The 14,950-nt window shown below is 44.2% G+C and overlaps 2 protein-coding genes across 11 annotated transcripts in view; one reads left to right on the top strand and one right to left on the bottom strand.

Annotated features, from left to right (window-relative positions):
- Nucleotides 1-11,170, top strand: part of acot9.1 (acyl-CoA thioesterase 9, tandem duplicate 1) — an 85,444-nt gene extending 74,274 nt beyond the window's left edge. For all 7 annotated transcript variants that reach the window (XM_085998587.1, XM_085998588.1, XM_085998591.1 and 4 more), the window contains 2 exons: nt 7,872-8,022; nt 9,391-11,170. In XM_085998587.1, coding sequence (XP_085854713.1) covers nt 7,872-8,022; nt 9,391-9,479 — 240 coding nt within the window. In that variant the 3' untranslated portion in view covers nt 9,480-11,170. The remainder of the gene's footprint in view (nt 1-7,871; nt 8,023-9,390) is intronic.
- A 1,999-nt stretch (nt 11,171-13,169) lies between these two features.
- prdx4 (peroxiredoxin 4) overlaps nt 13,170-14,950 on the bottom strand; it is a 42,955-nt gene continuing 41,174 nt past the window's right edge. For all 4 annotated transcript variants that reach the window (XM_085998583.1, XM_085998582.1, XM_085998584.1 and 1 more), the window contains one exon: nt 13,170-13,294. In XM_085998583.1, coding sequence (XP_085854709.1) covers nt 13,291-13,294 — 4 coding nt within the window. In that variant the 3' untranslated portion in view covers nt 13,170-13,290. The remainder of the gene's footprint in view (nt 13,295-14,950) is intronic.

Raw genomic sequence — 14,950 nt, 5'->3', positions numbered from 1 at the left:
AATGTCGAGGGGAGGTGGTTAGACTCTCGCTTGTTGGAGATAGTCATTGCCTGGCACCTCTGGTGCGAATGTTGCCTGCCACTTAGCAACCCAAGCCTGAACATCGTCCAGGTCTTGTTCCATGCGGGCATGGACTGCTTCATTATTTGAGGAGATTTGAATGGCACTGAACACTGTGTAGTCATCAGTGAACATCCCCATTTCTGACCTTATGTTGGAGGGAAGGTCATTGATGAAGCAGCTGAAGATGGTTGGGCCGAGGACACTGCCCTGAGGAACCCCTGCAGCGATGTCCTGGGGCTGTCATGATTGACCTTCAATCACCACAACCATCTTATAGAAACACAGAAGATAGGAGCAGGAGTCGGCCATTCGGCCCCTCGAGCCTGTTCCGCCATTTAATGAGATCATGGCTGATCATCCAAATTCAGTACCTTGTCCCTGCTTTCTCCCCATATCCCTTGATCCCTTTAGCCTTAAGAAATATATCTAACTCCTTCTTGAATATATTTAATAAGTTGGCCTCAACTGTCTTCTGTGGTAGAGAATTCCACAGGTTCACCACACTGTGGGTGAAGAAATTCCTCCTCATCTCAGTCCTAAATGGCTTACCCCTTATCCTTAGACTGTGACCCCTGGTTCTGGACTCCTCCGCCATCGGAAACATCCTTCCTGCATCTAGTCTGTCTAGTCCTGTTAGAATTTTATAAGTTTCAATGAGATCCCCTCTCATTCTTCTAAACTCTAGCGAATATAAGCCTAATCGACCCAATCTCTCTTCAAAAGTCATTCCTGCCATCCCAGGTATCAGTCTGGTGAATCTTCGCTGCACTCCCTCCATGGCAAGAACATCCTTCCTCAGATAAGGTGACCAAAACTGCACACAATACTCAAGGTGTGGTCTCACCAAGGCCCTGTACAAATGCAGCAAGACATCCTTGTTCCTGTACTCGAATCCTCTCGCTATGAAGGCCAGCATACCATTTGCTGCCTTAACCGCCTGCATCTGCCCAATCACCCAACCTGTCCAAATCATACTGGAGTTTCTCTGCATCCTCCTCACAGCACACACGCCCACCCAGCTTTGTGTCGTCTGCAAACTTGGAGATATTACATCTAGTTCCCTCGTCTAGATCATTAATATATATTGTGAATAGCTGGGGTCCTAGCACCGATCCCTGCAGTACCCCACTAGTCACTGCCTGCCACTCGGAAAAAGACCCGTTTATTCCAACTCTTTGCTTCCTGTCTGCCAACCAGTTCTCTCTCCAAGACAGTACCTTACCCCCAATCCCATGTGCTTTAACTTTGCACGCCAATCTCTTATGCGGGACCTTATCGAAAGCCTTCTGAAAGTCCAAATACACCACATCCACTGGTTCTCCCCTATCTATTCTACCAGTTACATCCTCAAAAAATTCCAGTAGATTAGTTGAGCATGATTTACCTTTTGTAAATCCATGTTGACTTTGTCCAATCCTGTCACTGTTTTCCAAGTGCTCTGCAAGTACATCTTTTATAATGGACTCTAGCATTTTCCCCACTACCGATGTCAGGCTTACCGCTCTATAATTCCCCGTTTTCTCTCTACCACCTTTTTAAAATAGTGGTTTTACATTAGCTACCCTCCAATCCATGGGAACTGTTCCAGAGTCTATAGAATTTTGGAAGATGACCAGCAATGCATCTACTATTCCTAGGGCCACTTCCTTAAGTACCCTAGGATGTAGATTATCAGGCCCTGGGGACTTATCGGCCTTCAATGCCGTCAATTTCCCTAACACCATTTCCCTACAAAGACTGATTTCATTCAATTCCTCCCTCTCATTAGACACTATGGCCTAGAAATTCAGTTGCTTGCGCCACCAGTTTGCGCCCAAAGAGGCCACTCAGAGGCTTTAGCGCCACTGGCCACAACCACCGCGATATTTAGCGGGGCGCTAATGGCGGCGTTAGCCTGTAGCGCTGCGCCGCCACCGATGACGTCATCGGTGTGCGCAGCGCCCCGCTACCGCCCCGAACGCCATATTAGGTCGCGCCCGCCTCTTCCGCGCCGGCCGCAAATAGCGACCGGTACATGGGCCAACCTGTGGCGGTAGTGGCGCTAGTTAAGGTGGAGGTGCGGCCGGCCGCTTTTTCGGCAGCCGCCTGCCCGCACCTCCGTCCCTGGCCTCCGACACCCCCCCCCCCCCCCCCCCGCGGCATTGCCGGCTGTTTCCCGAGAGCCCGGCACTTCTCCTTGGTGCCGGGCTCATTTGCCGGCACTCGCGAGCGGGGATCGCGCTGTTGCAGGCACCTCCCCCTTAACGGTGGGAGGAAGGCCTGCAGTACCGCAGCGTGCCGTGCCGCAGCGGGTGGCGCTGCGGCACTTTGCGCGCCGATATTCAGTTTCAGCGCCCCAAGCGGGGCGCAGGAAGCCTCGTTTAGCGGCCCGCTTCCATTTGGGGCGCAGAAACTGAATATCCCGATGGCGCAAGTGGCTCCGCACGCAGCGGTAATTCCGGCGCCCAGGCGAGCTTGGCGCCCCAAACTGAATTTTTAGCCCTATGTTCCTCGCCATCTCTGGAAGGTTATTTGTGTCCTCCTTTGTGATGACAGAACCAAAGTATGTATTTAATTGTTTGGCCATTTCTTTGTTCCCCATTATAAATTCCCCTGATTCTGACTGCAAGGGACCTACGCTTGACTTCACCAATCTTTTTCTCTTCACATATCTATAGAAGTTTTTACAGTCAGTTTTTATGTTCCCTGCAAGCTTACTCTATTTTCCCCCTCTTAATTAATCCCTTTGCCCTCCTTTGCTGAACCCTAAACTGCTCCCAATCCTCAGGTTTGCTGCTTTTTCTGGCCAATTTATATGTCCTCTCCTTGGATCTTATGCTATCCCTAATTTCCCTTGTTAGCCACAGCTGAGTCACCTTTTTTGTTTTATTTTTATGCCAAACAGGGATGAACAAATTCTGTAGTTCATCCATGCGATCTTTAAATGTTTGCCATTGCCTATCTACCGTCAACCCTTTAAGTAACATTCCCCAATCCATCCTAGCCAACTCGCGCCTCATACCATCGTAGTTTCCTTTATTTAAATTCAGGACCCTAGTCTCTGAGTCAACTACTTCACTCTCCATCTTAATGAAGAATTCTATCATCATATGATCGCTCCTCCCCAAGGGGCCTCGCACAACAACATTGCTAATTAATCCTTTCTCATTACATAATACCCAGTCTAAGATGGCCTGATCTCTAGTTGGTTCCTCGACATATTGGTCCAGGAAACCATCCCGTATACACTCTAGGAATTTCTGCTCCACAGTATTGTTACTAATTTGGTTAGCCCAATTTATATGTAGATTAAAGTCACCCATGATAACTGCTGTGGCCTTATTGCACACATCTCTAATTTCCCGTTTAATGTCATCCCCAACCTCAGCATTACTGTCTGGGAGTCTGTATACAACTCCCACTAACGTTTTCTGCCCCATGGTATTTCTCAGCTCTACCTATACAGATTCCACATCAGAGCTAATATCCTTCCTTACTATTGTGTTAATCTCCTCTTTAACCAGCAATGCTACCCCACCTCCTTTTCCTTTTTGCCTGTCCTTCCTGAATATTGAATACCCCTGGATGTTGAATTCCCAGCCTTGGTCACCCTGGAGCCATGTCTCCGTAGTTCCAATTACATCTATTTGCGCAGCTAATTCATCCACTTTATTACGAATGCTCCTCGCATTAAGAAACAAAGCCTTCAGGTTTGTTTTTTAACACTCTTAGTCCTTTTAGAATTATTACTTACTGTAGCCCTGTTTGATTTACACCCTTGATTTCTCTGCCTTCCACTTTTGCTTTTCTCCTTCCTGTCTTTTGTTTCTATCCTTGCTTCCCTTTCCTCTGTCTCCCTGCACAGGTTCCCAACCCCCTGCCATTTTAGTTTAAACCCTCCCCAACAGCACTAGCGAACACTCCCCCTAGGACATCGGTCCCGGTCCCGCCCAGGTGCAAACCGTCCAGTTTGTACTGGTCCCACCTCCCCCAGAACCGGTTCCAATGTCCCAGGAATTTGAATCCCTCCCCCTTGCACCATTCCTGTAGCCACGTATTCATCTGAAATATCCTTCTATTTCTACTCTGACTAGCACGCGGCACTGGTAACAATCCTGAGATTACTACCTTTGAGGTCCTATGTTTTAATTTACCTCCTAACTCCCTATATTCAGCTTTTAGGATCTATCCCGTTTTGTACCTATATGCACCACGACAACTGGTTGTTCACCCTCCCCCTCCAGAATGTGCTAGGTATGGCTCCAGCCAGTGGAGCATTTTCCCCCTGATTCCCATTGACTTCAGTTTTACTAGGGCTCCTTGATGGCACACTCGGTCGAAATGCTGCCTTGATGTCAACGGCAGTCACTCTCACCTCACCGCTGGAATTCAGCTCCTTTGCCCATATTTGGACCAAGGCTGTAATGAGGTCGGGAGCCGAGTGGTCTTGGCGGAACCCAAACTGGGCATCAGTGAGCAGGTTATTGGTAAGTGCCGCTTGATAGCCCTGTTGCTGACACCTTCCATCACTTTGCTGATGATTGAGAGTAGACTGATGGGGTGGTAATTGGCCAGATTGGATTTGTCCTACTTTTTGTGGACAGGACATACCTGGGCAGCTTTCCACATTGTCGAATAGATGCCAGCGTTGTAGCTGTACTGGAACAGCTTGGCTAGAGGCGCAGCTACTTCTGGAGCACAAGTCTTCAACACGATAGCCGGGATGTTGTCGGGGCCCACAGTCTTTGCTGTACCCAGTGCGCTCAGCCGTTTCTTGATATCACGTGGAGTGAATCAAATTGCCTGAAGACTGGCTTCTGTGATGGTGGCGACCTCTGGAGTAGGCCGATATAGATCATCCACTCGGCACTTCTGGCTGAAGATGTTTGCAAACGATGGGGATATTCATGGAGCCTCCTCCTCCCATTAGATGTTTAATGATCCACCACCATTCATGACTGGATGTGGCAGGACTGCAGAGCTTTGATTTGATCCGTTGATTGTGGGATCGCTTAGCTCTGTCTATAGCATGCTGCTTCCGCTTTTTAGCATGCATGTAGTCCTGTGTTGCAGCTTCTCCAGGTTGGCACCTCATTTTTAGGTACGCCTGGTGTTGCTCCCGGCATGCTCTTAGTGAACCAGGGTTGGTCCCCTGGCTTGGTGGTAATGGTAGAGTGAGGGATATGCTGGGCCATGAGGTTAGAGATTGTGGTGGAATACAATTCTGCTGCTGGTGATGGCCCACAGCGCCTCATGGATGCCCAGTTTTGAGCTGCTAGATCTGTTCTGAATCTATCCCATTTAGCACGGTGGCAGTGCCACACAACACGATGGAGGGTGTCCTCAGTGTGAAGACTGGACTTCTTCTCCACAATGACTGTGCGGTGGTCACTGCTACCAATGCTGTCATGAACTGATGCATCTGCGACAGGTAGATTGGTGAGGACGAGGTCAAGTAGGTTTTTTTCCCTTGTGTTGGTTCTCTCACCACCTGTCACAGGCCCAGACTGGCAGTTATGTCCTTCAGGACTCGGCCAGCTCGGTCAGTAGTGGTGCTACTGAGCCACTCTTCGTGATGGACATTGAAGTCCCCCACCCAGAGTACATTCTGTGCCATTGCTACTCTCCGTGCTTCTTCCAAGTGGTGCTCAGCATGGAGGAGTACTGATTCATCAGCTGAGGGAGGGTGTAGATGGTAATCAGCATGAGGTTTCCTTGCCCATGCTTGACTGAAGCCATGAGACTTCATGGGGTCCAGAGTCAATGTTGAGGACTCCCAGGGCCACTCCTTCCCAACTGTATACCACTCTGCCGCCGCCCCTGGTGGGTCTGTCCTGCCGCTGGGACAGGACGTACCGAGGGATGGTGATGGAGAAGTTTGGGACTTTGGCTGAAAGGTATGATTCTGAGAGTATGACTGCCAGGCTGTTGCTTGACTAGTCTGTGTGACAGCTCTCCCAATTTTGGTACAAGTCCCCAGATGTTGGTGAGGAGGACTTTGCAGGGTCGACTGGACTGGGTGTGCCGGTGCCGAGGTTGATGCCAAGTGGCCCATCTGGTTTCATTCTTATTATTTTGTCTGATTAACTGGCCATTATCACATCACTGTGGGAGCTTGCTGTGTGCAGATTGGCTGCTGCATTTTGGCTGCAAAGCACTTTGGGACACCCTGAGGCGCTATAGAAATGCAAGTCTTTCCTTTCCTATCCTCCCCTCTCCTCCTTTCACACAATGACATGGGAGATCCACTAATATATTTTAAAAGGTACATCTAGCAGACACCAGATGACGTAAAAAAATGTTCGGAGCTACTGGGCCTGAAACTAGCGAGTGCAAGCCAATCTGCAGCAGTCTCCTGACTAAATAACGGTTAAACTCTGAGAAGCAAATAGTGGAAGTAGAAAACCAATGCATCAAAAATCCAGTCAGAAAACAGCTACCAAAAAAGAGCAAGGAGGTGAAGAATCAATGAAATGACTTGATGTATATTTTGAAAATGCTTTTGTCTACCGTCTTGTTTTGCCAGTAACCAGAGCTCGTAATGCTAAAATAAGTGTTGCAATAAAATAAATATGTATTTTTTTAAATACATAATTCACAACCAAATGATTAAACTTTCCCAATCAGTGCTCTATTTGTATTTGAAATCTCGCCTACATTGTTTCCCTGTGGTGACCGCACTCCATCTCGGGTGCTGGGACTCTGTTCTCCAGGCTTCCCACAGTTATAACGGTCAGCTACCAGCTACCCTAAATGACCAGCCTCGACCAGGATGTAGGCTACAACTTCCAAGGGCATCACTGTCCTCCTGTGCAAACGCTGTGTGGACTAAAGCTCCCCAGCTGCAGAGTTTGGCTGCCTTCCCTCCCCGAGTGTAATTAATACAGCACGAGCCACCATTGGGAGCAGTTTATCTCCTTTGAAGGGAGCTGTAAAGCAGAAGTGGTAACTGGGGTAAAATTGACAGTAAAACCATATACTGTAACTGACCATGCATAAGGCTTATAATGCTTGATGAACAATAATGCAGCTCTTACCCACCCTCTAGTCCCATTCCAGCCTCTGCCTGCTTCAGGCCCTCCACTTTGTCACTCCCAGTTGCCAAGTAACAGGACACTGAGTTTATTCCATCAGTGCTTCGACATGGACATAGCTGCTTTGCTCTCTAGCCCTGTGTTGCGTTTCCTACTCGACCACTGTGCTCCCCTGCCCGCCCGCCCGCCCTCACCCACCCTCTCCCTTGCAGCACTTACAAGCTGTAAGTCCTGGCACGTTCTGTGATTGCTCAGTTTTGCTGTAAAACGATGTGACCTTTCCCACCCAGCTGATCTGGTCCGAGGTTGTGTTCCAGACTACCAGTGAGCAACACCACAAGAGAGCTGCTGGTTGTTCATAACATTTTGTTATTGAAAATTCTGAAGGAATGTAAGCTGGAGGGCTGATTTTTTTTTTACAAATGTATGCTGCCTCTGGCCGCTTGTATCCAGAATGGGCAGAAACACGCTGGCAGCACTTCTACCATCTCCAGATATGCATGGCTGGCAGCAATGCATCCATAAAGTTGTCCCTTGGGTATCCATTTCATAATCGAGCAATAGAAAAACGTGCTTGATTGCACATCTAAGAGGGCCGTCTCTGCACTGAAGCAGTGTACTTAGTTGTCAACTTGTGCTGCTCGTTTCCTTATTGTGCTGTAGTCTCTTTGTATTACCTACTCCAGCGATCTGATGAAATGATTTAGTAACTTTTAAGATTAAGGAATTTAAAGCCTTACAAGATGAACCAACTGTTTTGTGTTTTATTAACAGCATCCTTTCCTTTCACTACAGGTTTGTTACACTGAAGGCAACTATATCCAGGTCAGAGTGCACAGTGAGGTTGTGGACCCACTCACAAAAGAGCACAGCACCACCAATATCTTCCATTTCACCTTTGGCTCAGAGAAAAATGTGGGGCAGGTTATCCCAAAGACCTACGGAGGTAACACATTTCTAGAGTTTCCGATTTCAGCCAGGGTTCGGTCTAGAAGCTCAGCTGTTCGCACCTGGTTAAAGTGCGATTACCTTAGTGATGCGATTCTCGACCCGACTGCTCACAATTAGGAGGCAGTTGCCAAGTGAGATTTCCTGTTTATTAAATATGTTGGTTACTTACATGTTTAGGTTTTACCGCCCACTGCGAATAGCAGGCAAATTGCATTAGCACCAACACGCCCGCTATAAACGGTGGGGACTTTACTTCAGGGTATAATCCATGCTGCATGTACATCAGTGTGCTATCTAGTAGTGAGAGAATATTCAGGAAATACCAGACATGGAATTAAATACTTTTTTTTCTGAAATGGGTTGGGACAGTATACCTCATGAGTAATGCATCATCAATTTCCTTTATAAATAAAATAAATGGTGTTAAGTGACTTTATATTCATTATTATAATTATATAAAGTCTTTTCCTGATGTCTGGTCATAGGTGAAACTGGCAAGACCATGTTTATTCCCCATCCTTAACAACATTGTGCTTCCTAGGCCACTTCAGAGGGCATTGAGTCAACAACATAGTATGGGACTGAAGCAACCTTTGTGTTCCTCTGAACTGACTAGTGGGCCTGAATACATCTTGAATGCTTACAGCTGCCAACATAGGAAGGGAAACTTGACTTCCTGAATCTCCTGACATTATTACCGGGCAGTAGAGGGAACAGATCATAGGTTTTCTGGGGAGGCCAGGTTCCAGGCTATGACCCAGCATTTCTCTGCCAGCTTCTATACAAAATCTACCCTTCATAGACTCCACCACCCCCCACCCCCCCCACCTCTCAAAAAAGACCACACCAAGACACCCCCACCCCCAAAGTCTGTCTGGACTTGCATAGTCTGATGCTCCCAGAAGTATTCAGCTCCAGAGGGTTCAGATGGCATGAGAAGGGCTTTACATGTACCACGCAGGATTCAAATATCAGGAATTCCACCACACTGATGGGTGCCTGCTGGAAGGTAATGAACAAAAAAACCAGGAGCTTCCTCACACAGCAGCAGAAGAGTAACCCCGGGCTTGCTCTCATGCACAACAGAATGTGCAGTCCAGGGCAGCACTGGCTACCAATCACTTCAACTGCACTCGCAACGTTGGGTTGTGTGACCAGAGCAGGAAAATACATGGAGTTTATTCTAAAATAATAATGAATAAAGGACTGACCTTATAGTGATGTCATCCAGCTACCAACAAAAAGGTTCCTGTGGCTGTAACTTTTCTTTCCTGTTCAATTGTTTTTATAAAGATGTGAAGATGTTGAGCATCTGTTATTAAAAATATACCCAGTAGTCTGATGTTCTGGTTTCTACTTACAGAATCTATGCTTTACTTGGATGGAAAACGACACTTTAAAGCAAGACTCAGCATGGACCAAAGTCTGGTCAACCTACCTGCAGCCAATTAGACATAAAATAGTGTCATTCTGAAACGTCAGATGTCCGTGAATATTAAAGTTATTTGGTTTCTGCGTATTTGGTGATAAAGATGTGCTTTTATACTTTTCTAAAAATATTCAAAGAACTTCTAGTGTCAGTTACTCCACTAGCTTTAATTGTACGACAATACTTAACATTGTTTTTATTTGCTGTATACAATTTATAGTAGACATATGCATTTAACTACATAGTTCTGTGACTAAACCTCCATTAGAGTGTCGCTTAAGAGTAGAAATGATTGTTGGTGATCACAGTGCATGAGAGCCTAATGTGTTTGTATGAGAGGACTGCAGTATGAACACATTAGGTATCTGTTCACCCAATATCTGTAACAGTAATGTTTTAGTCCTTTCAGTCCCTTGGCCAAGTTTATTCGTCCAGGTACCATTGGGCTGCGTGGGCCACTGCTGGGTGTGGGAGAAGCCGTGTCACGTGTGATACCAGTGCACTATTTAGTTTCATTAAATGTCTGTTAAATGTGCATGGGCAAAATGGACAAGAATTGTTTTTTATTTTATTGAAAATCAAACCCATGTATCAAAAATGTATTTGTTGTAAAAACTTTAGTTTGTGTTTAGCCGGAGTGAATTAATGCATAGGAACTGAAATATAAGCTTGCTGGGGTTTTTTTGCTCTTCTCTTTGTATCCAAATATATTTGCATGAAATATTTTCTTTGCTAGCTTTGTACAGGTGTCATGGGAAAAAGAAGTTCCCTGCACAGGTAGAGTTTAAAAAGAGATTGGTGTTATATTAGTGCCACAATAACCCGTTTAAAATGAATGGGTTGTCTCCAGTGTCAAAGTAATGCTGACTGGGATATTTAGGGTTACCTGTCTTAATGGTTTGAAACACTGCCTATAGCACCTACAATAGCTTCAAACGTCCCTGTGTAAAATGCAATACATTGTGTTGTAGATTGTGAAATTCACCTAAACGTTTCCACTGTAAACCTACTTGGGTTGAGTAATGCAGGCTGTCCTACAAACCTGCCCTTAAAAGATTTTGTGCTCTTCAGTCACAACTTAATGATTCTGTAAGGAAATCAAGTTTAAATTATTAGTTGCTTCTGTGCTGCTCCCATGAATTAGTGAAAGTTTCTAGGGTTCTGTCTTTTCACTTAAATTAGATTTTTTTTAAACTATTTTCATTTCTGGGATCTGGGTTTGAATCCAGTCAAATAAAAATGTGTAAGGGCCCTCTCAACTTGGTGATTGATGCAAAACATCCCACAAAACACTAAATTGAGATGGCTGGAGGAACGATTGGTACAGCAGAAAGTGCTCTTCTGAGATCAGGAGGTTGGAGAGATCAAAGTGAAGTTTACTCTGCCTCTGTATAGCACCTGATCTTACAGCCCACTATATTGGTGCATTCCCTATCCCATAACCTGCCAAGCACATAAAAAATGTAGATGCCAATTGTCGTATTTTCACAAACCTCAGTTCTCATTGTCAGATGTGATGACTGGTGCCTTTGAGTAGAACCCAATCTTGCCGTATGCACATTTTACCAGAGCCCTGGTTTAGTTTCCAAAGCTAGAACTTGGTGCCTTTTAATAGTTAAGGGTTTCTGTATGGTGTCAGAAGAGGGACAATGGTTTATCTTTTTGTATATGGAACTTGAATGAATAAAGGTGTTATTCCATCATGGAAGAGTGACATGCATAAAATCTGATTTGATTTTTCTAGGTCAATAGTTACATTGCAACTGTTTACAAAATGTTCTCTTAAATCCAAAACATTATCCCATATTCCAATTATCCATCTGAGCACTCATTGGGACCTATAACCACACATACTAACAGTAGATGTCTGATCTTAACAAGTACAAGATTAACCTCCCAGTTTTTTGAAATTGAGAGCTCAATGTTGAGTAATCTACTGCCTAATGATTTCTTAAATTCCCTATTCATGAGAACTAAATGTAGTTGATCAGGCTCAAGATCTGTGGGCTATGTAAACAGCTAGATCATCACAAATCACACAACTTCTCTGAAACCTAAAAATAACAGACTAGCTGCTAAACCATTCTGCAAGGGATAATGTGACTTGGACCCTATATTGTAATGCAACTCTTGCCTCTATTCTTTGATTTGTAGGCACTGACCTCTTGGCTGGTGGTAAGTGAAGGAGTTACAGAAGCTGTTGAGCTGTCCATAAAGCTGCATTTGATAACAGTGGCTGTTTGTAAAAGTGAGTTCTCAGGATTATAGGACAGTTGCATGAAATCATGTAAGCAGGTGGTTATTAAGAGTGGATCTGATTGGGGCTCTGTTTGGGTCTATTCATTCCTGTGCTCACTGACCTACATTGGCTCCTGGTCTGTCTATGCCATGATTTAAAAATTCTCATCCTTGTTTTCAAATCTCTCCAGGGGCTCCCACCTCTAACCTCCTCCAGCCTTGCAACCAATACTCCCTTTAAGCAGCTGCACAGCGGCTTTTAAATAGGAAAAATACACAGGATTTTGATTGGGCCACACAACCAAAAAAAATTAAAGGGAACATTGCTTACAATCAATGTTCCTTTAAACTGACCTAGGCTCCTGCACAGCTGGCTTTTAACTTGGGAAAAAACACGTGCAGACTTTTCAATAGGCTGCACAGCCTGTTAAAGGAACCACATGCACGCGCGCGCCCCCCCCCCCCCCCCCCCCCCCAAAATACAGGCAACATTGCTATAACCCTCTCTCTGCGTTCCTCCAATTCTGGTGTCTTGCCCATGTGCTTTCCTTCACGAACATTGGTGGCTATGCCTGCAGCTGCTTAGACCTGAAGCTTTGAAATTCTCTCCCTAAACTGCTTGCCTCCTTAAGACATTCCTTAAAATCTACCACTTTAAACCAAGCTTCTGATCGTCTGTCCTAATCTAGGTCAAATTTTGTGTCTACACTCCTGTGAAGCACCAGGTGCTGTTTTTATTACATTAAAAGGTGCTATATAAATGCTAGTTGATGAATATACAGTACTAGAAACCAAGGATAAGTTTTAATCAGGAACACTTCACCACCCTGACAGTTGTGCCAGTGTGCATACTGGTGCTCTGTGCAAGAGGAATTGAGGGCCACTGATCTTATGAAATTGTAGAGTGCAAGGCATATCAGCAGGGAAGAATCAGAATGAGCTCCAAAGAAAAAGTAAAACTCTTAACTCCAGGTGCCAGAGTGCGACACCTTGCCAACACCATGAGATTAGTTAACCCACATCAATATTGGGGGAAATGCTCAAGAACATTTTAGGTGACAGTAATGCTCATTTAAACAGCATAGAGCCAATAAGATGGTCAGCATAGATTTAGAAACTGAAGTCATGCTTCACAAATTCACTGAACATTTTTAAGAATTAAACTAGTGCACAAGGGTTATCCAATAGATATAATTTAGTGGCTTTTCAGAAGGCATTTGATAATTGCTTCAGCAAAGAAAAATATTGTTGCTATGTCAATAGAATCAGCATTTTTATGAAAACTAAAAAAGGTTCAAAGCCAAACTGACAAGGTTATAATTTGCTGGCCTGGTAGAATGTACAGCATCAATATAATGCCATCTCCAGCAATGGGGAACAACTTAGTCACATTTCTTGCTCTCCTGTGCTAGGGAAAAAATGTTTTTTTAAAAAGTTATCAAATCCAGTTGTAATAATAACTGCTGGAAAACATACCACACACAAAGAATTCAGTTTATTGTTTGAGTCAATAGCCAGATATTATAAAACACCAATGTAATTAGGTTTGATGATGTTCTCTATCAAAATACTTCAGTTTTCCAGCTGGATCCGGAATTATCTGAAGGAAAGAGCATAAAAAGCAGAAATCAAATTTAAGGTATTTAGCAAAAACAACTGCTAAGTATTAGCAACTTCGGGTTAGCTGCTGATAAACAGGTGTGCAAACTACTAAACCTAAAGGCAACAGTTGGCTTCATGTTTAAGTGATACCATTATTCCCCTAATCACAATTTGACTTCATATTCACCCAGTAAATGAAAGGGTTTCCTTTAAAAAAAAATCTTGGGAGCATTTATTTCCTGTTTTATACAAAACAGACCATGGTTTAGAGATGCAATGCCTGAGAATTATTTTTTAAATGGGGAAAAATTGCTAATCACAACACACCTGCAAATGATCCTTTTAACATTTCAAGCTGTTACTTAACTGATAAATTATAACACTCAACTGTAAAGCGTGTCATTTGAGAGAAATAATTATTGCCAGATTTGAAAGGTCTGGAGCACAGTGGCACAAGCAGATTTTTAGTGGACAAAGATGGCCCCTAACAATGTAAAAGAAGCAGAAAGTCAGAGATAGAATCAACAGTCTCAGTGTAGCAAAGGAGAGATTAGGAAAAAGACATACAAAGCTTGTTGGCAAGAGTGGCCATGTACAAAATTATATAGAACTGGGTGCAAGTCAAAAAAAGGTCAGGGGTCAAGAGAAACCTGGAAGGTGCAGATACAAAATAGAATGGCAAAAAATTTCAAACAGCTGAACAGGAAATCCCAAGACAAAATAGAGCTGAACAGGATAGTTAATATCAGAAAACACTGGAAAAACTCAGCAGGCCAGGCAACATCCGTGGAGAGAAACAGGGTTAACGTTTCAGGTCGAAGACCCTTCGTCAGAACTGAGAAAAAAGCAGGAAATGAAACATTAACAAGCAAGTTTGGGGGCTGGGAAATGGGGGAGGGGATGAAAGAACAAAAGGGAAGGACTGGGAGAGGTTAAGAGATATTCAAGGCGAGACGAGATGGTAAAGAAACAAAGGACGGCTCTAGATGAAGTGTGAAGTGCGCTGGCAGAATGAAAGACAGCTGCCATGTGGGAGAGAAAAAAAAAGGAAAAGGCACAAACCAAAAGTGTGGATAAAAAATATGATGGAGCTGAGGTTATGATCTGAAATTGTTGAACTTGATATTGAGTCCGGAAGGTTGTAAAGTGCCTAATAGTTAACATGCTAACTGACTATTGGAAGTGGGGTTTTTTTCCGTTTAATTTAAAAAAGACAATAGCACACCATTCATAAATCAAGACTGCTGTTGGCAGACCTTTTTCTTGTAGTAAGTTTCAGTCTATCTAGAACCTAACATATCTCTTTGGATGGATGAATTATACAGGAGGGTAGACACACAAGGGAGAAGATTTGTGAAGCACTGACTGTCATTTGAAGGAGTCAATGACCACTGGGAAGGCCAGAGACTGAACACAGGTAATTATAGTTCCCATATTTAAAAAATGACAGGAGCCATACCTGGCATCTACAGACCCATTAGCCCAATTTCAATCATTAGAAAAATTGAATCTATATTTAGAAACAAAAATTAATGAGTACATGTAGGAAAATACCTAATAAATGACAGCCCACACAACGTTAGAAGTGGTAGATCTTGTCTAACCTTGCTTCTTTTTCCCCCCAAATAAAAAAGCAACATCCCAAGTTGAGAGG

Source organism: Somniosus microcephalus, chromosome 10, assembly GCF_052327205.1.
Source record: "Somniosus microcephalus isolate GS21.2 chromosome 10, FLI_Smic_1.0, whole genome shotgun sequence".
NCBI lineage: Eukaryota > Metazoa > Chordata > Chondrichthyes > Squaliformes > Somniosidae > Somniosus > Somniosus microcephalus.
Note: the sequence above shows the minus strand (reverse complement) of the source record. Positions and strands in the feature narration are given on the sequence as shown.